At 40.8% G+C, this 23,050-nt stretch overlaps 1 protein-coding gene across 1 annotated transcript in view; it reads left to right on the forward strand.

The window, feature by feature from the left end:
- The window catches only part of LOC110581068 (alpha-2-macroglobulin), a 49,955-nt gene extending 35,566 nt beyond the window's left edge, over positions 1-14,389 (forward strand). Inside the window, exons 31-37 of the mRNA XM_021690766.2 lie at positions 151-278; positions 1,629-1,719; positions 3,169-3,237; positions 4,216-4,318; positions 4,783-4,824; positions 11,579-11,611; positions 14,139-14,389. Of these exons, the coding sequence (XP_021546441.2) occupies positions 151-278; positions 1,629-1,719; positions 3,169-3,237; positions 4,216-4,318; positions 4,783-4,824; positions 11,579-11,610 (465 nt within the window). The 3' untranslated portion in view covers position 11,611; positions 14,139-14,389. The remainder of the gene's footprint in view (positions 1-150; positions 279-1,628; positions 1,720-3,168; positions 3,238-4,215; positions 4,319-4,782; positions 4,825-11,578; positions 11,612-14,138) is intronic.
- The last annotated feature ends 8,661 nt before the right edge of the window (positions 14,390-23,050 follow it).

Below are 23,050 nucleotides of genomic sequence, written 5' to 3' on the forward strand. Positions count from 1 at the left end.
CTCTCGGGCCCCGTCGGGGCAGAGGGTCTGCGTTAGCCGTTCCCGCGGAAAACCCCTGACTCAGCAATGGAGAGGGCAAATCAGAGAACCAGTGGAGGAAGTTGGGAGGAGAAGGGAGAAACACAGATTTTTGTCTTTGTTGTTTTACAGACATCCTTGAGATACAATATTCTGCCAGAAAAGGCAGAGTTCCCATTTGCTTTGGAGGTACAGACTCTGCCCCAAACTTGTGACAGACCCAAAGCCCACACCAGCTTCCACATCTCACTGAATGTCAGGTAAGACCTCTGACTGAATCATCTAATTCTGGGCATAACAACCAGTCCTTTTACTGGAACTCCTCATTAAGCTGAGTAGTGTGTCGGTTAATGTTTGCACTACATTTATTGAAAAAGCAGTGTGTCTGTCCTCATCCTCATATTATAGAATGTCTCCGTGGTGGGGTACCTATACATTGTACAACTCCTGCCTCCAGGATCTATGATTGTCAAACCTCATTATTTAAAGGTTAATTCCCGGGTTGGGTGGGAGGGATGGGGTGACTGGGTGATAGACACTGGGGAGGGTATGTGCTCTGGTAAGTGCTGTGAATTGTGCAAGACTGTTGAATCTCAGATCTGTACCTCTGAAACAAATAATGCAATATATGTTAAGAAAAAAAAAAAAGAAGAAGAAGAAGAAGGTAGCAGGAGGGGAAGAATGAAGGGGGGGAAATCGGAGGGGTAGACGAACCATGAGAGCCGATGGACTCTGAAAAACAAACAGGGTTCTAGAGGGGAGGGGGGTGGGAGGATGGGTTAGCCTGGTGGTGGGTATTGAGGAGGGCACGTTCTGCATGGAGCACTGGGTGTTATGCACAAACAATGAATCATGGAACACTTCATCTAAAACTAATGATGTAATGTATGGGGATTAACATAAGAATAAAAAAAAATTAAAGGTTAATTCCCCTCAATAATAGCTAAGGAAAGAACGTTAGCCCTTGCCTCTGGCCTGAATTCCTGATTTAACTCTAATGTCATTGAGTAATTCTCTGATTTCATTCTCTTGTAATGAAAGTCTATATCATCCTTGCTCTCTCCAGGGCAGAGATGGAGAATTCCTGAAAAGCATGAAAAGAAGGAAGTAGTGACTCTCTAGTTAGGATTCCTACTGGCAATAAATAAATCTCAGATTATATACAAAATAATCAATTTGGGGGAAAAAATAGATATATATGCAGCAGTATTCAAATGGCTCCAGGGCTTACAAAAAATGTATCTGTCCACAAGAATATTCTAACCTGGGTGGGGATACTATACAGGAAAAAAAGTTAAAGTATGTGTAAAAATAACTGGCAGAGATTAGAGGTCTCAGACCAAGCTATGCATCATGTGCTTTCTTAAACTGCACAACCTCGAGTCCACACACATGAAGTCCCAATTCATCCGGTCTAGGGTACAACCTGGTCTTTGTGGCTTTACCAAATTCCCTGGAGATTCTAATGCACAACCGTCTTCCACTTGGGTAGGATATTTAGGAAGACTTCCATGTACCTTTGAGGGCTGGGAGGGTTTGCTCTGGGCATAGGAAAAGAGAATATTTAATAACACAGAAAACCCTTATTCCTTTCTTCCCTGAATCTTCAGTTACACCGGGAGTCGTCCCACCTCTAACATGGTGATTATTGATGTGAAGATGGTATCCGGCTTCATTCCCCTGAAACCAACAGTGAAAATGGTAGGTCTAGTATATGTCCAGGAGGCTCTATTTTATTTAGTGTTTTAGGTATCTCTAGACTAAGAAAATATTAAAATACTTTAAATCACTTCTATCAAAGACTAATATTTTCTCCAAAGTCAGAAATATAATTTAACATGCTTGTATACGGGTTTTATGGTGTGTTTTTTTTCCTTCGCTAAACTTTGTTTTAATGGGTCTCAAAATTCTGTGACAGATTTTTGGTCAAGTTGTTCCCACTAAAAAGTACTTATTTCAAAAACTAATTAGTTAAAACACACACACGCATATACACAAACGAATGGTCCACAAAACATTCTCTCTTCCCTCTGAAGGTTTTCCGAGGCATTTTTATCATTAACCAGTCTTCCTTTTAAACTTAAATGGCCAACTGAAACAAACAGTTCTGTGATCATTCTTCCACAACTGGTTAAGACTGGGGTGGCCGGTATTAATAGGGATAATATTCATTTAGCCTCTTGAGGTTTCTGGGCAGACGTGGTAACCTTGCCAGCTCCAGCAGCCTTTTCATCCACTGCTTTGATACACCCACGGGGACTGTTTCATGTTACAAACAGCTCTCTTCTAGGAGCCACATCTACTAAAAGAAGAATGTCAGCAAGTTCCTTCTTTCATGGAGCTTAGACTCTTAAGAACATAAAGCTTAGGGGCGCCTGGCTGGCTCAGTAGGAAGAGCATGAGACTCTTGATCTCAGGGTCATGAGCTTGAGCCCCACGTTGGATGTAGAAATTACCTAACTAATAAGACTTAAAAAAAAAAAAAAGAAGATAAAGTTTATGCACCAGTGGAAAAAAATATGAAAGTGACCTGTAGACATGAACTATAATTATTACAGAAGCTCAGAGAAAAATAAGATTGCTATAAGTTAAAGCAAGCAAAAAAGTTAAAAAAAAAAAAACTCTCTTTCATGAAGGAATAGAATATACATTGAACATCAAAATATGGACAATTCCCAAATTTAGGATACTTATTTCACTTTTCTTCAGATATATCAACTTTACACATAGGTCATGTGTCATACTAATATCAAACCCTGCATCCAAATTCTCTCTCATTTTTAATTTAAAAACATCATCATCGGGCGCCTGGGTGGCTCAGATGGTTAAGCATCTGCCTTCGGCTCAGGTCCTGATCCCAGGGTCCTGGGATCGAGTCCCACATCAGGCTCCCTGATCGGAAGGGGGCCTGCTTCTTCCTCTCCCTCTGCTGCTCCCCCTGCTTGTGCTCTTTCGTTCAAATAAATAAATAAAATCTTTAAAAACAATAAAATAAAAAAATAATAAAAACATTATCATCTTCACTTACAAAAATCACTTGAAGAAACTTTACCCTCAGGCTTAATTTGGTAATAAAAATTCTTCATTTCTCTGGTTTTCCCAGAGGCTTCATCTGTTTATTAACATTTGTGATGTATTAATTTTCTTCAGCTTGAAAGATCTAACCATGTGAGCCGAACAGAAGTCAGCAACAACCATGTTTTGATTTATCTGGATAAGGTGAGAGCCCTGCCAATCTAGTTGCAAAAAATATAGAGATAATAATCTCTCTAAGGGAGCTATACGAATCCTATCCTAAGGGAAGTGAATGGAGGCATTTTGGAGACATTGGCTCCATGGCAAAAATTTGAGCATTCTAATATTAATTCCAGTAAATATTCTCTTCTCCTTTATTCGCATTTCATGCGAGACTATGGGAAGAAATGGCTTATTATAATACTGGGATATGAATACTTCTTGGACCTCATAAGCAAAAAATTCTCTGCACAATGTGTTTGTGTCCATAAGTTATTTTGAAGATATCGAGTAATGTAAGGAAGAAACCATTGGTTTCTTCTTCCTTACATTATTACATCAACATCAACATAATAATTGATGTTATATATTATATATTATATATATCTCAATATATCAATTATATAATTCACATCTCAATTATTATATCAACAGTATAAAAGAGGAAAATACTGTCCATTTCAGCAAGGATGTACCATAAAATGATAAGATCAGTCGACCAATAAACCAATCTCATTTTATAGTTACGTGTTCTAACATAATTTATTCATTCATATATTGATGGACATTATATTTTACAAGTTTTGTGAAATTTTAATAAGGCTGTAATGATAGACCTTTTATATGACTTTTTAAGTCAACACAGTATTTCTACAAGACAGAGAAGTAAAACTATGCCAAATCTCTTGATGTGTAAAAATGAACATCGCCATTCAACCAACAAAATCATATATCATTCACCCCCTATAAACAGAGCCCATGTACCAGTATTGATAGGAGTATATGAATTGTTCAAGTTATTTAAGAAAAATTTAAGGATGTTTTCATTCACTCTGGAAGCTTTCTGTACAACTTAAGGACACTGTTAGTTGATAAAAAGGTTTTTCCCTCCAAAAGTAGATGAATAATTAAACTCATCCAAAGAAGAGAGAAGAAAGCTTGTAATTCCCTTTTGCTTTCTAGGTGACAAATCAGACACTCAGCTTGTCCTTCATGGTTTTGCAAGATGTCCCAGTGAGAGAATTGAAGCCAGCCATAGTGAAAGTCTATGATTACTATGAGACAGGTGAGTGTGAACAACTTTGGCTTAGAAATTAAATTTCTGATCACAAAAATTTAGATCTGAGAAATGTGTGGGGGCAACTTATTACACTGTTCTTTCATTTTTGTCTCCATCAAGTCTGATTCTTCTCTGTCTTCTATACCTACATTGTAGAAACTACCTATCGTATAAATCCATCAACTACTAATACAGACCACCTGTAGGATATTTAGTTCCCTTTTCTTCAGATAAGACAACATGAGACTTTAAATAAGTATAACATTTGAACTGTCTTTCAGAAGTTTAGGGGAAAGAAATATACTATATTTGAAGAGTTAACATTATAAAACAGCAAGCAATGCATCAAGTGGATAATGCTGATGTTTCTGATACAATTCTTCCCGTAATAAAAGTTTTTTTAACTGACCTGTATCCCATAAATGTTTGCTCTCCCTCTCACTTCACCTGATGGTTTTGTTTTTATTCAGATGAGTTTGCAATTGCTGAGTACAATGCTCCTTGCAGCAAAGGTAAGTAATGCACACTCCTTCCAAATGCAGTCAGACCCCCTTGGCTTGTCTCTTAACATCTCCTCCATAAAATTCTGGCTAACTATTTTTCATAGACATCGTCTTGCTCACAGTGCAATTTATAATAGAAAAATGAATTTACTGGGAAAGGGCCACTGATGGTCAAACTTCAGATAGTTCATAGGATTATTTATTGGATACTTAGAAGTAGTAAATCTCATTTCCCACTCTACTAATCAGGCTTCCTTAGACAGTATGCTACCCAGATCTGAGAGATGGACTATTCACTGCTCAGGAAGCCCGAGTCTACCTTGATTCTCTCTTCTTTGCACTATCACAGATCATGGAAACGCTTAAAGTCCACGACAATGAAAACTGCTTTGCTGGGGTCCCTGTTCCTCAGACTGAGGTCTCCGTGGAAAAAAAGAATTTTTGTATCTTTGAGGATTTGAAATAAACCTTTTTTTCTGGTCAGTGTTTATCACTGTTTCTTCATTCATTCCATAAACATTTATTACATTTCCATATAATTCCCAATAGAATCCTGAGATTAAAAATTCATAGCGATCAAGGGTTGAGAGAATTCAGAAAATGAGAAATATTACAGCGATATTGGTCTGAGTAGGCTTCATTAGGGGTTGCAGGGAAAGTACTGGATTATGTACTAGGAGAGTGGGAAGGGTGTTTGGTTACAGGAATACCCTAAGAAAAAACCAGAGTGCATTTTAGGAAAAAACAAGGCTGTCTCGAGTAGAAAAGAATTTCCACATTAAAGGGAAATAATGAAATACAACATTGGATAGGTTACACTGGGAGGCAGCATAATTAGCTGGAACTTCACCTCAACTGGGGTTATGTGTCCTCAGAACCAAATCTGCCATTTGACTGATACGAGTGATTAGTCAATTAACTGTGGGTCTCAGATTCAATAAAGGATGACAAATGGAGAATGCTGAAGGGGTGACACATTAGAAGCGAGCTCTCTTAGGGGCGCCTGGGTGGCTCTGTCAGTTGAGTGTTGGACTCTTCATTTCGGCTCAGGTCATCGTCTTGGGGTCGTGGGATCAAGCCCCATAACTGGGCATGGAGCCTGCTTGGGATTCTCTCTCCCTCCGTCCCTCCCCCCAACTTTCTTTCTCAAAAAATGTGATCTCTCTTAGAAGAGAGAGACTCAAAAGCCCACATAGGAGTGTTATAGTGGAGTATTTTTTTTCCCAGAACTTCAAGCCAGGATCAAAGGATAAGTGTAAACTTAAGGAGGAATTCAGAAGCAGAAATCAGTGTCCCCACAGTACCCAGTCTCTACATTTTCTTTGTCCTAAGTATTGAAATCATTTACTGGATGTATCGAGGGGCAGAAACCTCAGGAGTTCAAAGAGATCTCTGGAGTTGTCCTAGGAGTCCATGTCTTCATTTGGGTTAGCTTGACTGAAGCTTGGATGGTATCAGCTAAGAACTCTAAGGGACCTTGAAGTTCAAGTGTTCTTAGCTCTATCCCTGGACTGGGCAAAAGTAGAAGACAAAAGCTATCACCGAATTCCACACAGTCAAGCATCCCCCACCCCAACCCTACTTGAATCCCAGATCACTTGCAAAGCTGCAATTGCACTACAGAGGCCCCACACAGAAAAACTCACAGGGATGATGAAGCACAAGATTGCTTCAGCACAAACTCGAGAACCAGGGCCAAGCTAAAAATCCCTCCAAAAACACAGGGAAGAAATGATTATCCTAACGGTGACATGGTCGGGGACCAGGTTTCCCTCTTCCAAGAATCATCTTCCTTCCACATTTTACATAATTTCAGTGTGATGTGGTGGGAAAAGCACGTGTTTTCAAAGATGTGGAAAATGGAATGGACTCAAAATTCGACTCTGCTACTTAGCACCTGTGGAATCTTACCCAGCACTTTAACGCCTCTCTAAACTCAATTTTTTCACCTGTAAAGAAGGAGAATGTTATCACCTTCCACAAGTGTGTGTGAAGATAAAAAAACAAAGGGCCTGCACCTTGCGGGCCTCACTGGACCCAGCAGTGCTGACTGGAGCCAGCGGCCACCTCGGTTCCATCTGTGAAATGGGAAGAGAAACAGACAACTCTCCCAGGAGACAGCTGTGAAGAGTGTGCTGAATCTAGTTCTTGACACGCAGAAACACTCAATAACTAAATGGTAGCTATTTATTAAATGATCTTTTATTTTTTTTTAAGATTTTATTTATGGGGCACCTGGGTCTGCCTTCAGCTCGGGTCATGATCCCAGGGTCCTGGGATCGAGCCCCACATCGGGCTCCTGGCTCAGCGAGGAGCCTGCTTCTCCCTCTCCCTCTGCCTCTCTCCCTGCTCATGCTTTCTCTCTCTCTCTCTCTCTCTGTATCTCTGTGTCTCAAATGAATAAATAAAATCTTAAAAAAAAAAAGATTTTATTTATTTATTTGAAAGAGAGAAAGAGAGTGCAAGCGAGAGCACAAGCAGCAAGGAGAGGGAGAAGCAGGCTCCCCGTGAGCAGGGAGCCCAATGTGGGGCTCGATCCCAGGACCCCAGGATCATGACCTGAAGGCAGATGCCCAACCTACTGAGGCACCCAGGCGCCCCTACTAAATGATCTTTTAAAGCCTGCCAGTAATAACATGATCTGTTCAAGGGAAATCTGTCCAGAGGTGGGGAAGCTCAAGGTTGTTTCTGAACAATAATAACAATGCACTGGAGAGCAATTAACCACAAAAAAGCAAATCTAAAAATGGTAAGTCTACCATTTAAAAAATTACATTTTGAAGTCCAATCGTTTTTTCCAATTTCCTGAGTACAGAGTTGGTAGAAATCTGAGACTTTAAAAATACATTGGAAAAAGCAAGTAATTGGGTTAATGACCTTATATTCACTCTGCTGGCAGAGAAGGGAGTGGGGAGATGATAGGGCAGGAGGAGGGGGCATCGGGCCTGAGCCTGGGGGGCTCCTGCAATGGTTTCTAAAATATGACACCAAAGACACAGGCAATAAAAGAAAAAATAAGTAAACTGAACTTTGTTAAAATGAGAAACTTTGTGCATCAAAGGACACTGTCAAAAAGAGTGAAAAACAACCTGCACAGTGGGAGAAAATATATGCAAATCACATATCTGATAGGGGTGTGACATCCAGAATATATAGAGAACTGTAAGTCAACAACAAAAACAGAAACAACCCAGTTTAAAAATGTCAAAGCACTTGAATAGGGATTTCTCCAAAGAAGATATAAAAATGGCAAATACGTACATGAAAGATGCTCAACACCATGAGTCATCCAGGAAATGAAAATCAAAACTACAATGGGATACCTCTTCATGCCCAGTAGGATGAGTAATAAAAAAAAAGGAAAATAACAATTGTTGCTCAGGATGTAGAGAAATGATAACCCTTGTTCCTGAGAATGTAAAATCCACAGCCACTATGAGAACGCTTAGTGGTTCCTCAAAAGATTAAACACCAAATTACCATATGATTCAACAACTCCACTCCTAAGGATATACCCCAAAGATTTGAAAACAGGAGCTCAAACAGAAACTTGTACACCATTGTTCATAGCAGCATTATTCACAATAAGGTAGAAATCAAGTGTCCATCAACAGATGAATGGATAAACAAAATGTGGTATATACTTGGGCTGGAACATTACTCATCCATAAAAAGAATGAAGTTCTTTTTTTTTTTTTTTTTAAGATTTTATTTATTTATTTGACAGAGAGAGACACAGCGAGAGAGGGAACACAAGCAGGAGGAGTGGGAGAGGGAGAAGCAGACTTCCCGTGGAGCAGGGAGCCCGATGTGGGGCTCCATCCCAGGACCCTGAGATCATGACCTGAGCCGAAGGCAGACGCTTCACGACTGAGACACCCAAGGGCCCCAAAAGAATGAAGTTCTGATACTTGCTACAACTGGATGAAACTTGAAAACATTATGCTGTGAAGTAAGCCAGACACGAAAGGACAAACACTGTCTGATTCCACTTGTATGAAGTTATCTAGAATAGGCAAATTCATAGAGACAAAAGGTAGATTAGAGGCCCCCGGAGACAGGTGGAAGACGGAGAGTGGGGGTGAGTTATGCTTAGTGAGTACTTAAGAATGATGAAAAGGCTTCAGAACCAGTGGTGATGGTTGCACAACACTGCATATATAATTAATGCCACTGAATTGTACGTGTAAATAATGGTTAAAATGGCAGATTTTATATTAATATTTTTTACCACAATTTTTGAAAAGCAAAAAAATAAAAACAACAGTTTGGATATTGAAATGGCTAAATAAAACGTAGTATTGTGCAATATAACACTATAGAACAGCTAAAAAGAATTAACTGGCTCTTTATACATATCAACATGGCACATGAAACCGAACAACTGGGAGAACAAAGCAAATTTCAGACTGATTATATGCATAATGCTACATTTATAGAGAAAAAACACACAGCAGTAGTTTATCTTTTCTCTTGGGATACATAGATGTATGTAAAATAGTGTTGTTGTTGTTGTTGTTTTTAATTCTAAATATCTCTCTGGGGAGTATGGAAGACAGCAAATGGAGGGTAGCCACAGAGGACTTTCCCTTCACCTGTAATCATCTTTTTCTTTTAAGTATGCGTTAGTATATTACTTCTATGCTTTTAAAAGAATGGAAAGAAAACTTTCTGGAGAGAGACTAAATAAATTAACAGTGGATACTTCTATAAAGGAAAATAGGAGAATAGGGACTGATGAATGGAAGCCTTTCTATTTTTTCACTTTAATCTTCTGCATTTTTACCCAGTGTGTATTCATACGTTACTTTTGTCATTTTGTAAATGCTGAGTTGCTTCACCACGTTATGAGCAAATATTTAAGGGCTGAGACATTGTTATTACTACACATGTGAAATGTGATTATGAATTTATCTATGATTTTTTATTAGAACATTCATAAACTCTTCTTCCATTAGATGAAATTCTTTTTTTTTTTTTTAAAGATTTTTTTTATTTGACACAGAGAGAGAAAGACAACACAAGCAGGGGGAGTGGGAGAGGGAGAAGCAGGCTTCCGGCCGAGCAGGGAGCCCGATGCGGGGCTCGATCCCAGGACCCTGGGACCATGACCCGAGCCGAAGGCAGACGCTTAACGACTGAGCCACCCAGGCGCCCCCATTAGATGAAATTCTTAATTCTTTACACATAAATGGCAAATTTTACCCAGCTGGGGCAAGGAAGGCAAGAATTCAGCAAAATCAATGGAGAGTTTATGTGATCCTTTAGACAAAAAGATAAATACAATTTATTTGCATTTAAAATGTCCAATGAGTCAGTCTGTTTAATGTGCCTTACAACTCAGTAATAAGGATAAAACAATAATAAAGCCTGGGTTTGGATTCCAGGCATTGTCTGTTTGTTTTTGTTTTTAGCCCTCTGTAACTGACCCAATGCTTGTGGACTATCACAATAGATGTGTTTCATGCATCCTTTAAAAAAAAAATGCAAGATGGCAGAGATATTAAAACTCCCATAATCAGTAATTTTGCAAGGGACTAAGTGAACCATTATCTTCACTGGACAATAGGCTTGAGTCATTTTGGGAATAACATTAAAGAAGCAAGATCTTAATGTTCAGAGGTTGACATGATTACCTAAGTATTTTATTTTTTTATCACTTTTAGAAATGAATGAAATTGCCTAAATTATCAAATTCATTTTAAAAATAAACGAATTACGACCTGATGAATAACAATGGTCTGAAAAACGTTTATTAGGTTTTTCACATTGTGTATTCTGATTCGCTTCCAATTAAAAACAAGTACAAAGAGTTAACGTCATAGCAAAGTTGGGCTTGCATCCCGAGAAGAAAAAGTTGGCCATGTCCAGTTACTGGGCTTTTTGTATTTGAAAGCGCTTAATATTTAATCAGAAGAAATGTCCTTCAGCCACTGTGGACTCAGGCAAAGTGCAGCTAATGTACTCTTGTGTAATTTATTCCAGCAGAGTTCAAATACAAGACCGAGACTCATAGGATGCAAGAAGACAAGAGATTTAATCCAGCCACACAGTAATTGTTATGGGAAACAAACATTTCATGCAGTTAACTTGTGACATCTAACCTCATAATCCCCATTTGTGTCCAGTCTCAAATATTCCTGCTTTCTGTTTCATGTTAATCAATCACGCATTCATTCAACAGTTATTCATTGAGCAACTACATTGTGGCCCAATAGGAAACAACACAGACAAAAATCTCCACCTTCAGAGGGTTTATATTCTAGAGGGTGGAGAAAGATTTTAAAAATATATATATACTATATATATATAAACTAAAAATTTAAATTACTGGTAAGAAACGTTTCCTGCTATGGGGTGGGGGGGCGGGAGGAAGATGGAAGTAGGGGTGGGGCGTGGCTACAGCTCTGCGTAGAGGCTATGGAAAGACCTGTGTAAGAAGCAGTGTTATAAGGGGCACCTGGGTGGCTCAGTTGGTTAAGCGACTCCCTTTGGCTCAGGTCATGATCCTGGAGTCCCGGGATCGAGTCCTGCATCGGGCTCCCTGCTCAGCAGGGAGTCTGCTTCTCCCTCTCCCCCTCCCCCCTCTTGTGCTCTGTCTCTAAAATAAATAAATAAAATCTTTAAAAAAAAAAAAAAAAGAAGCAGTGTTATAAGAGGAGACTTGTGAAAGGTGAAAAAATAATGCATATTTTCCTGTCTCTGGTTCATCTTTCTTGTTCTTGATCTCTCTTCCTTCTTTCCTTCCACCTTTTCTCTCTAGGTGAAGAGAGAGAATCCCCAGTAATGGGATGAAGTAAGTATTCCAAAGCTGTAGTCAGCATCAAAGTTACAGTGGCTCTCTTTTCCCACAGAATTTTTACAAAGATTATCTAATGTCTATATTCTCTAGAGGTTGGTAAATTCCTTCCCTACGCTTCCCTAGCAGACTTGCAACTAGTCCCCTTCTCACCCCTTGGGAACAGTGATATTAAGCAACTATTATTATAATGAAGGGTGGGAGAAAGAGAGGAGCTCTAACAGATGTTGCTTACCTCATGCTCTGCACTGTAATAAGCACATTACATGGCTTTACTTGGCACGTTCACAGTGACCCCACGAGTGGATGGTATTATTATTTGCATTTCAAGGTTGAGAAAGTGAGGCTTAGAGATGCCAAGTAAATGGAGAAGCCAGGATTTGATGATGACATTCTCAATCATTATGCTAATCTTGCACTTTTGAATGTGCTTTCCAGTGAATGTGCTTCTCTTCTCATGAAATACCGGCTATCACTTAATACCCCAACATTAGAGTTGATATTAGTTTATGTTATTTCTCCTCCCCAGGAACATTTTCAAAGTCTCTGCAAAAACGAAGAATCCCTATCATCTAAAAGGAAAATGCTAAGGCACTTCTCAACCAGTACATTAATGTGCTGCAAAAAGAATCAAAGTGTCTCCCAAATATTGATCCCCTCAGCCTTCAAAACAGTCACCTTTACCTACACTAAATGCCTTTGACATACTACTATCCTGAGCAAATATTCTCACTTTCCATGTGTGCCGTGATGTGGGAAAGTTTGGGGAACACTATTCTAATGAAGAAACTGCAGGCGATGACATGTCATTGGTAATAGGCTCTGAATCTTCCCAGTGTCCACAAACTGGGAGAACTGAAAATCTCTCATCAGGACTTTATAAGCCAGTGATTCTCAACGGAGGAGAGAGGAGACATCTTTGGTTGTCACAACTGGGAAAATGCTACTGACATCGACTGGGTAAAGACAGGGATGCTGCCAAGCATGCTACGGTCACTGCACAGCCCCCAGAATAAACACTTATCTGACCCCAAATGTCAACAGCGCTGAGGTTGAGAGACTCTGTTCTAAGATGAGGAGGTGGGTTCTGACTATAGGGTGGATTTCCATTCCCTGGGCCCTTTACTACCAGCATCTGCTGGGACACCACTTCAGGCCACTACTGAGAGCAATGACCCCTTTCAGGGAATTCTTGCCAAATTCCACACACTCTGCTTGGAAGTCTTGGGGTGGGACATTCTGTTTGCACAGAGCACTCTCATAAATAAATTCATGTGAATTGGGGGAGTTTCTGAGACCAGGCAGAGTGCAAGGAGGGAGACACCATATTGTCTGATCTCCGGCACCATGGGCACAGGGAGATATGCTCTGTCATGTCTAGTTCTAATTCTTCTTGCCTTCAGTGCATGGAAGACCATGAGTACCACCCATGGTCCTATTTTATATTGTCCCCTTTTCTTCCAGTCTCTCTTCTCTTACGTCATTCCATTGCCATATTCCCCTCAAAATCTCCAACTGTATTCTTGAATGCCACCTCGTACTTTAATATTGTATAATTCTACATAATCTTTTTTTCTAAAATAATTAATGTGACTAAGCTTATATGTGATTTTATTTAGGGGAGAATTCCCTTCCTGTGAGTCTGTCGCTGTTGGTTCATAACCTCCTCAGGAGCTTCCTAGGCAAAATCTGAAACCAGCCCCTGTACATAGAGGGCAGAGAGAGAACAAATAAGCAAAGAGAACTTACACAGGAGGCTGTGTTCAGCAGCTGCAAAATGAGTAGATCTCCACACCCACTTGCCAAATCTTAAAAGTTTACATAAAGGCCTGACCTGGGTTCAGTCACGTATACCGTGCAGGTGTCCCCAGGGCAGCTTCCGGGAGTAGGAAAGGCAAGCAGAATTCCAAAGACAGGGGAATGGGTAAGGAGCCTCTGAGTGCCAAGGTCAAGTCACAGGTCAACCTGCAGTCACGTCCTCTTAACAACGTCCTCCAACATTCCACTGGCTCTTACAATTTCTTCCCCAGTGTGCTCTGAGAAGTCAGCAAGCGTTTCCTTAGCAGGGAGGTGGCTCCTTTTCTGGCTGTCTTTCTGTACGGGAGGCAGATGCCACAGCAAGAATGCAGGTACACGGAAGAGAAGACACAGATTGGGACAGTGACTCCCGAACTCAGTGACAATTTTTCCAGCCAAAGCCCTGTGATCCAAACCGCTGATTTCTTAAAACCTCTAGGCTGGATCAGCTCACGCAGGGTGTTTACTTGTGTCCTCATGTGATTTAATAAAGATGATACATTAGCAGACTGACTCATCAGGTGTGAACACACAACATTCTGTTTGGAAAATGGCACAAGTGTGTCCTTGTGAGACATGATGGTGTCTAAGGCCAGCCTATTTTGGAGGACAGCTTTTCTCTTTAGAGAAGTTTCAGTACTTGGTAAGGACAGGCTTTGTTGCTATCATTCAAGGCTTGCTGGGTGAATTTAGGAAAAGTGTCTCTCTGTGCTGTAATGTTCTCCAGGCCAATGGAGGGGACAAATGATGGTACCAGTGGAAAACAGAATGTGCCCACCTGACCTTGAGGAGAAGGATGTTGACAGTTTTAAGAACTTGACCTGGTTGTACATTCCACATACATTGGCCGGGGAGACAGCACTGTCAGGCATGAGGAGATGGACCGAGGGAGAGAGATGCCAGACCAGGACTCCCATCTTTTCTTCAGCAACAGGGGTATAGATGGCCCGTCTCCAACTCCCTAAGAATTTGTTATACCTCCTCTCTAGATGTCCAGGGTCTCACATGCCCAGCGAGATCCCCCTCATTGGGCTGACCCTGCAGGCTAGAATAATCCAATCTAGGGGTGCCTGGGTGGCTCAGTCATTAAGCATCTGCCTTCAGCTCAGGTCATGATCCCAGAGTCCTGGGATCGAGTCCCTCGTGGGGCTCCCTGCTCGGCAGGAAGCCTGCTTCTCCCTCTCCCCCTGCTTATGTTCCCTCTCTCGCTGTGTCTCCCTCTGCCAAATAAATAAATAAAATCTTTAAAAAAAAATAATAATAATCCAATCTATATGGGAGTGCCTGGATGCCCCCAGGACCATGCAGTTGCCGGGGACCATGCAGTTCTGAGTGTGTGTGATGTTGCTCATTTTCTCTGCCTCCTGCCCAGTCAGAGAAACGCCATGGCTCCTGTATCCTGCAGTGGCACGAACCACACCTGGAGACTTTCCCGGGCCTTTTGTGGGAAGTTGGCAGCTATTCAGTAAGCTCAGTGAGCATATATTCTCTCATCATGAGCATTTCCTAACTTGGGGGCTCCCCGCTAGCTGGGGGTGTTGTTGCTGTGCTTTTGCTCTCCTTTGTGTTAGGAGCTGGAAGCCATGGGACGTTTTATCCATTTCCCGGTCAATCCCCATGACACCTCCTGTCCCTTCTCCTCACTTTCCCAGGGATCCCCTTTGCCACAGTGCACTGTGTGCAGTTCTCAAACAAGCACATCAAAGCCGCAAGCATATTCAGGGCGCCCCCATACTCACACAGTGGTCCACGAGCATCTGACGTAGGGGCCACCCCTCCCCACATAGATGCCAATGGCCAATGTGGGATCCCACCCCACCCCACCCCCCGCCAGATGCCTCTCCCTCTAAGGCCCATTTCTCCAGTCTCCTGGCTGGCTGGCTGACCAATCGTTGGTTCAAAACCCTCTTGGGATCTTCCTGGGTGAAATCTGAAACTGACCCCCATACTCAGAGGGCAGAGAGAGACCTAAGAAAGAGGCAGACCATTCCAAATTGGCAGGTGGCAGGTTTAATAAACAAGGGAACTTACACACAAGGCTCGTCTTGGGCAGCCGCAGGAAGAGTAGACCTCGGCACCTGCCCGCCAAATCTTACAAGTTTATGTAGTGACCTTACCCAGGTTCACTTTTATGTGGTCCAGAGAGTCTCAACACCACATCACTATCTCAAGGCTATGTCCTTGGAGCAGCCTCTGGGAGCAGGGAAGAGCAAGCAGAACGTATATTCCAAGGACAGGGGAAGAGGGATAGAGGTCCCAACTGCCAGAGTTGAGCTCATGGGTCAATGGTGGGGGTGGTGTTGTCAAGTCCTTCTGCTGACCTCCCCCAACAGTCACTGAGACATAAAGTTCCAATAATGTTACAGAGCCATTCCTTTGTGTTGAAGCCAATTAAATGCAATGGTCTAAAACACAAATACTTAAATTGTGGACACTCATGATTAGATTAGATGAAACGTTAAGACTGGAGCCATAAACTTAGGCCCCAGGTAAGATGTGAACAAATCACCTCTTTGAGTCTAGATCAGTGCCTGTAAAATGACCCTAACTGCTATGCAGGGCTATTGTGAGGATCAAAATGCCTTGAAAATCATCAGGTGTGCTACCAATAGAAAGTATTAATAGAGATTAAAAAATAAACACTTTATCAGGAGTCGTGTTGTCACATTGCTTTTCTCCTTTTTTATAATCACAAAAGCAAAGATATTTAGGGACACCTGGGTGGCTCAGTCGGTTAAGTCTGCCTTCAGCTTAGGTCATGATCCCAGGGTCCTGGGATCGAATCTGCATCAAGCTCCCTACTCAGCAGGGAGTCTGCTTCCCCCTCGCCTTCTGCCCCTCCCCCCACCACTCATGCTCTCTCTCTCACAAATAAATAAATAAAATATTTTTTTAAAAAACTAAGATATTTAGCTTTAATAGGAGCAGAAAAAGAAAATAATTTGATGATGTTTAAAATACTCAAGAAATAGCAGTAATGGGGTGGACTTCGGGGCAAAAACCCCTCAGATACTAAGAAGGGAGAGGTAAGCCATCACTGAAGACAAGCTTTGCCTATTTCACAGTTGTGACTTGGGTCAATTATGCAGTTCTGGATTCCACACTTACTGGTATGAATCTGGAGATGTGGAGAAACTGAAAACAAAAAAGAGGGCACCTGGTTATTTTTCAAGAATTATTATGGCGGGGTCCCTGGGCCCCTCAGTCGTTAAGCGTCTGCCTCCCGCTCAGGTCATGATCCCAGGGTCCTGGGATCAAGCCCCGCATCAGGCTCCCTGCTCCGTGGGGAGCCTGCTTCTCCCTCTCCTACTCCCCCTGCTTGTGTTCCCTCTCTCACTGTGTCTCTCTCTGTCAAATAAATTAAAAAATCTTAAAAAAAAAATTAAATATGACAATTGAGAATACTCCAAATTCAATACTTTTATGTAATAAATAATTAATTGTCTCATTTTTTTTCCTTAAAAAAGTAAATTCAGGAACTGAAGCAAGCACATAATATTATCACATCTTTAGAACCTTGACTGAGATGTGACTGCCTAGGCTAAAGTGCTATCATTATCAACAAAAAGAGAAAATACTTTTCTTTTTTTTTTTTTTTTATGGGATTTTCGAGAAAATACTTTTCTTGCCATTCAGCCATAATCTGTTGTCAACCTGCCTTCTCTGGGTGTAGAAGTAGGGTGCTAATAATTACTGTGATAAAACTATTATCATGGATGATGATATCTTTCTTTAACATTTATTTATTTATTTATTTATTTATTTATTTATTTATTTATTTATTTTAGCGGGGGCGTACAGAGGGAGACGGAGAGAGAGAACCTTAAGCAGGTTCCACACCCAGCACAGAACCCGACATGGCTCAGTCTCACAACCCCAAGATCATCACCTGAACGGAAAACAAGAGTTGGAGGCTTAATCGACTGAGTCACTCAGGTACCCTAATGATATCTGTCTTCTACTGACTTGAACACTGTCCTTTCTAGGCTGTATATGGTGCTGGTCCCCTCCTAACTCCACAACTGAGATCCCTGAGAAAAGTTGTCTCAAATTCCTTAGAATCTGTCAAGGGAAAAAGGAGCCTCTTTTTTTTTTTTTTTTAAGATTTTATTTATTTATTTGACAGAGAGAGACACAGGGAGAGAGGGAACACAAACAGGGGGAGTGGGAGAGGGAGAAGCAGGTTCCCGCGGAGCAGGGAGCCCAATGTGGGGCTCAATCCCAGGACCCTGGGATCATGACCTGAGCCGAAGGCAGACACTTAATGACTGAGCCACCCAGGCGCCCAGAAAAGGAGCCTCTTTAATGACCTTGTAGCTGACAAGGACTTATTCCACTGTGTCTCCTTCACCATACTAGCTGCTATCCCCCATTTTGTTTGTTTTCTTCCTTTTTAATGTAATTCTAATGGTCAGAGATTGGTTTTCCATAACAGGGAATTAATTTAAAAGGACATTAGTAACTTCAGAGAGAAACCTAGGGGCGCCTGGGTGGCTCAGTCAGTTAATCATCTGCCTTCGGCTCAGGTCATGATCCCAGGGTCCTGGGATCGAGCCCCGCATCGAGCCCCGCATTGAGCCTGCATCACACCCTGCATTGCATTGGGCTCCCTGCTCAGTGGGGAGTCTGCTTCTCCTTCTCCCTCTGCCCCTCCCCCTGTTTGTGCACTTGAGTTCTCTCTCTCTCTCAAATAAATAAAATCTTTAAAAAAGAGAGAGAGAGAAAGAAACCTAAAAAGAAAGTTTACCCCAACAAAGGAACAAAGTATGTATTTCCCACCCCAAAATGGGGAGAGGCATTACTTACCGACATGCAAATTTGCTATTTAATTCCCGCAAAATTCCTACGAGCCAGGGAAAGAATAAGTTAGACACTTTGGGGTATTTCTAATAGTAAGGTACAAGCTTTGAAATAATACGGGAACTAACAAGGGTCCCCACCTTCTATGTATAATTGATACCCTAAAGAAATTTCCAGGTTCTTCTTGGGGCAACCCACCCTCAAGACATACATACCTCCTATCATCATCACAATATTAATTTTTCCCTTTCCCATAGTTTTCAGAGTTGGATTTACTTTTTAATTTACATTATAATATTTACTCCATGAAGCTGACTGTATTTTAATTGCTACTGTTGAGTCACATGGAAATTTGGGTTTTGTTACCCTCTTTCTGAATTATTCTCCTCCACCTCAAGTTTCAGTAATAATTAATGTTTCCTACCTACCTTCTTGAAGGAGAAGGTAAGAAATAAAGGCCTCCAGAGAGAGGTTATGAAGTCTCTCATGTTCTTTCTTGTTCTCAGCTCCCAAGATCCTCATCTTTTGAGAATGTAGTATTCCTCTCTGTCCAGATAAAAAGACCAACACATGAATTCAGGACAAAGATCACACTGCTGGTAAAGAACACAGAAAGTCTTGTCTTTGTCAAAACAGACAAACAAATCAAAGTACCAGGACAATACAGTATAAAACTCCATAGTGGGTAACTTTAGAAATTAGATGTCCTTCACATGTTACCCAAAAGATCTCATAGGAAAATTTCTCTTTTCCAGTTACGTTCAAGTTGTCTCTGTGGACAAAAATTTTCACCCACTAGAAGAGTTGATTTCGGCTCAGGTCATGGTTTCAGGGTTGTGAGATCAAGCCCAGCATAGGGCTCCTCGCTGAGCATACAGCCTGCTCAAGATTCTTTCTCCCTCTGCCCACACCTTTTCTCTCTCTCAAAAAATAAATAAATTTAAAAAGTCTTTAAAATTCTCCCATGATCCAGAGAACTAGGACACTATACCCCACTATGTTTCTATTTCTCTTCCCAAGGAAGAATACTAGAAATTTCCCAAATGATCTATGACTAATACAGCAGTCTTCCTAAATGTATTACTGCCTCTAATTCTTTATTTGATAAATTATAACCTGTTTCATATATTTAGGACCCTGGAATGAAACAAATTAGGCAATGGCAGAAAATCAAGTTAGAGAATGGTCTAAAACAATTGTCCTTCAGCTTGTCATCAGAGCCCTTTAGGGGCTCCCATAAGGTAGTGATTCTAAAACAATCAGGAGGAAAGACAGAGCACTCCTTCACCGTGGAAGAATGTGGTATGAGTTTGGAAGTTTGGGAAGGGAAAATGGAGATGATAACCTTCTGCTTACTAGAGTATGAATCCACTTGAATACTTTCAATTCCCATGGGTGAGGCTAGGCTTCATCTGATTCTACCAGGACCATCACCTATGAACACAGAACTTCATAAAAGTTTTGTGATTTTTCAAAAGCAAGTTATTTTCCCCAATTTGGAAGTTTGCTGTTTTTTTTTTTTTTTCTTATTTCAGTGGAAGCTTCTTTCCTTTGCCAGGACTAATATGATCTATGACCACTCAATTTTATAGTTCTGTTGGTATTATCTTAAGACTGTGAAGTTCTTGGGGCACCTGGGTGGCTCAGTCGGTTAAGTGTCTGCCTTCAGCTCAGGTCATGATCCCAGAGTCCTGGGATCGAGCCCTACATTGGGCTCCCTGCTCTGCGGGAAGCCTGCTTCTCCCTCTCCCACTCCCCCTGCTTATGTTCCCTCTCTTGCTGTCTCTCTCTCTGTCAAATAAATAAATAAAATCTTAAAAAAAAAAAAGACTGTGAAGTTCTTTATAAGGAAAGTCACCATTTCAGAGCACTTAGGCATTTATCATTTAGGCAACCACAAAGATAATTGCCAACCTGCCACATTTCTCTTATCTCCTCAACTGTGCTTCCCAAATTTGATGTGCAAGTAAAGGTTCCAAAGGTAATCACTAAACTGGATGAAGAAGTGAATGTGTATGTGGAATGTGAGTTAAATTTTGTGTTTTTTTTAAAGATTTTATTTATTTATTTGAGAGAGAGAGAATGAGAGACAGAGAGCATGAGAGGGAGGAGGGTCAGAGGGAGAAGCAGACTCCCTGCCGAGCAGGGAGCCCGATGCGGGACTCAATCCCAGGACGCCAGGATCATGACCTGAGCCGAAGGCAGTCGCTTAACCAACTGAACCACCCAGGCGCCCTAAATTTTGTTTCTTTTTCTACACATTAAAATGCTCTCAAACACTGAGAATATTTTGTGTGGATTTTTTTAAAGATTGATTTATTTATTTGAGAGAGAGAGAGCAAAGGGAAGGGCAGAGGGTGAGAAACTCAAGCAGACTCCAATGAGGAGCTATATCTCACCACCCTGAGATCATGACCTGAGCTAAAATCAAGAGTTGGACTCTCAGCCAACTCCACCACCCATGTGCCCCAAACTGAGAATATTTTGGATGATTTCTCATTACAGCACCGTGAAAATTTGTATAAATACCTGAGGCATCTCTCCTCTCTCCTTTAGAACTTTCTCTTCATGGCATTATTTTCTTTTCTTCTTTCTTTTCCTCATTACAATTATAGCTCTACTTTCACCACTGCTCAGATATCCATTGCATAACTTGGTGGTATGAAGAAACAAGTTGGATTCATTCTGATAGACAGAGACTTTACAATGATGGAATGAATCCTCTTAGGCAGCAGTGAGTTCCCCACCTTTAGAAATATAAAAGCGCACGATCTCATCCCCTTGACAAGACATATAAAAAGATTTAGGCACCAGGGGCAACTGGGTGGCTCAGTTGGTTAAGCGTCTGCCTTCAGCTTAGATCATGATCTCAGGGTCCTGGGATGGAGCCGTGCTTCAGGCTCCCTGCTCAGAGGCAAGTCTACTTCTCCCTTTCCCTCTGTCCCCTCCCCACCACTTATGCACGCTCTCTCTCAAATAAATAAATAAATAAATAGGGTGCCTGGGTGACTCAGTCAGTTGAGCGTCTGACTCTTGATTTCAGGTCAGGTCTTGATCTCAGGGTCATGAGTTCAAGTCCCACATTGGGCTCCAATCTGGGCCTGGAGCACTTAAGGAAAAAAACGAAAATTAATTCATTAGTTAATAATAAATAAATAAATTATGTGCTTCTCTTTTTTTTAAGATTTTAGTCATTTATTTGAGAGAGAGAGAGCATGAGAGGAGGAAGGGTCAGAGGGAAAAGCAGACTCCCATTGAGCAGGAAGCCTGACGTGGGGCTCGATTCCCAGACTCCTGGATCATGACATGAGCTGAAGGCAGACACTTACCTGACTAAGCCACTTCCGCGCCCCTATGCTTCTTTAAACATACTCAATGGCACTCCCTTTACAATACTCAACTTTGCTATACTGAAGAGTATGAGGAACAATATTCAAAGAGTCTTCAAAGAGTAAAATACTATTATTCCATTGCTGCGTCAACTATTCTGTAACTCTCCTTGGTTATGTAATTATAATGTTGTGGATTAGATACTATAACTTTTACACAAAGTGGGGTTTTAATATAATTTTTAAATATTTACGTTTTATTTGGTATTTATTTTCTTTTCAGAACATGGACTTAAAAGTATTCACCAACTTGAAGCTCAAACTTTACCTTTTTGTCTCTTTTTGGTTCAGGGGTTTATATTTTCCCCTTTTTTGGCCTTTCTACAAATTAAAAACATGTAAGTCAAAACACTGGGTTTGAGTCTATGGATCTATAGAAAGAAAAACATTGCAAGACTACTAATAATATTGGCACTGTTCAGTTCTGCTAATTAGTTATTCAAATGATTCTTATTACAGCCACATGGTATCTTGCCTACAGGGCCAATACATACCATCATTCTTGTTTCCCTCTGAGGCGAAAGTTCTGTTCTCTTTTTGGAAGTTCTCCTCAAATACCCTCCCCCCCAAAAATATACGTCTTTCCTTCCAGTTCCACCTACACTAGGTTATGCTGTCTTCAGGACTTTATCATTTCTACTTTCACCAAAGAACTACCCATGCAGAAAAGGAGAGGCTCAACACATTGTTTCCAGTGCAATTGTTTTTAACATTTTAATTTTAACAGGAAAACTAAGTATTTAGCCACATTACTCATTTTCTTCCATTGTAATATTCATAGTGGCACTTCCTCATGTGGATTATAATGAGATGATTGAAAATCTCCACATAGAGCCATTTGCTGAACTATAAGAAACTATTTCCCTGAAACTTGGATCTGGGACTGGTAGTGGTAAAGTGAGTAACTTGCATTTTTACCATTTGCTTGAGATGTGAAAACATGATTTCATTATTTCCAGCTATTTCTCTAATTAATTTCTGTCATTTCAAGACAAGAGTAGGCTAATTTATAAAACTCTGGTCTAATTACATCAACTCATCAATTAATGACATATTTGCACTCCTGGCACTTCCTAGAAAATGAACATGATAACTATTTATAATCTAGCTTTCTAATGTTTAACACCATTCAAGGACATGGTATTGAACAGAAACTTGAAGCAATCCTACATGGAATAAACCATTTTTAGAATTACAATTTATAAAATTTTCAGATGGTGTTTTAGCGAGGGAAGTTCAATGACATTTTCAAACCCTTAGTCAGATTTGTAATGGCAGTACAGACTTTGAGGTAGTGTGGGAGGCATGGCCATTGTTAGTGAAATAGAACCATTGAAATGCCTTTTATTTTTCCATTGTGGGCCCTGATTACACTGCTAATTTCTATAATTCTTTCAAGAGGACTCAGAAGTATGGCATTGAGTCATGCTGATCAGTTACCATCCTAAAA

The sequence above is a fragment of the Neomonachus schauinslandi genome, chromosome 5 (assembly GCF_002201575.2).
Source record: "Neomonachus schauinslandi chromosome 5, ASM220157v2, whole genome shotgun sequence".
Classification (NCBI taxonomy): domain Eukaryota; kingdom Metazoa; phylum Chordata; class Mammalia; order Carnivora; family Phocidae; genus Neomonachus; species Neomonachus schauinslandi.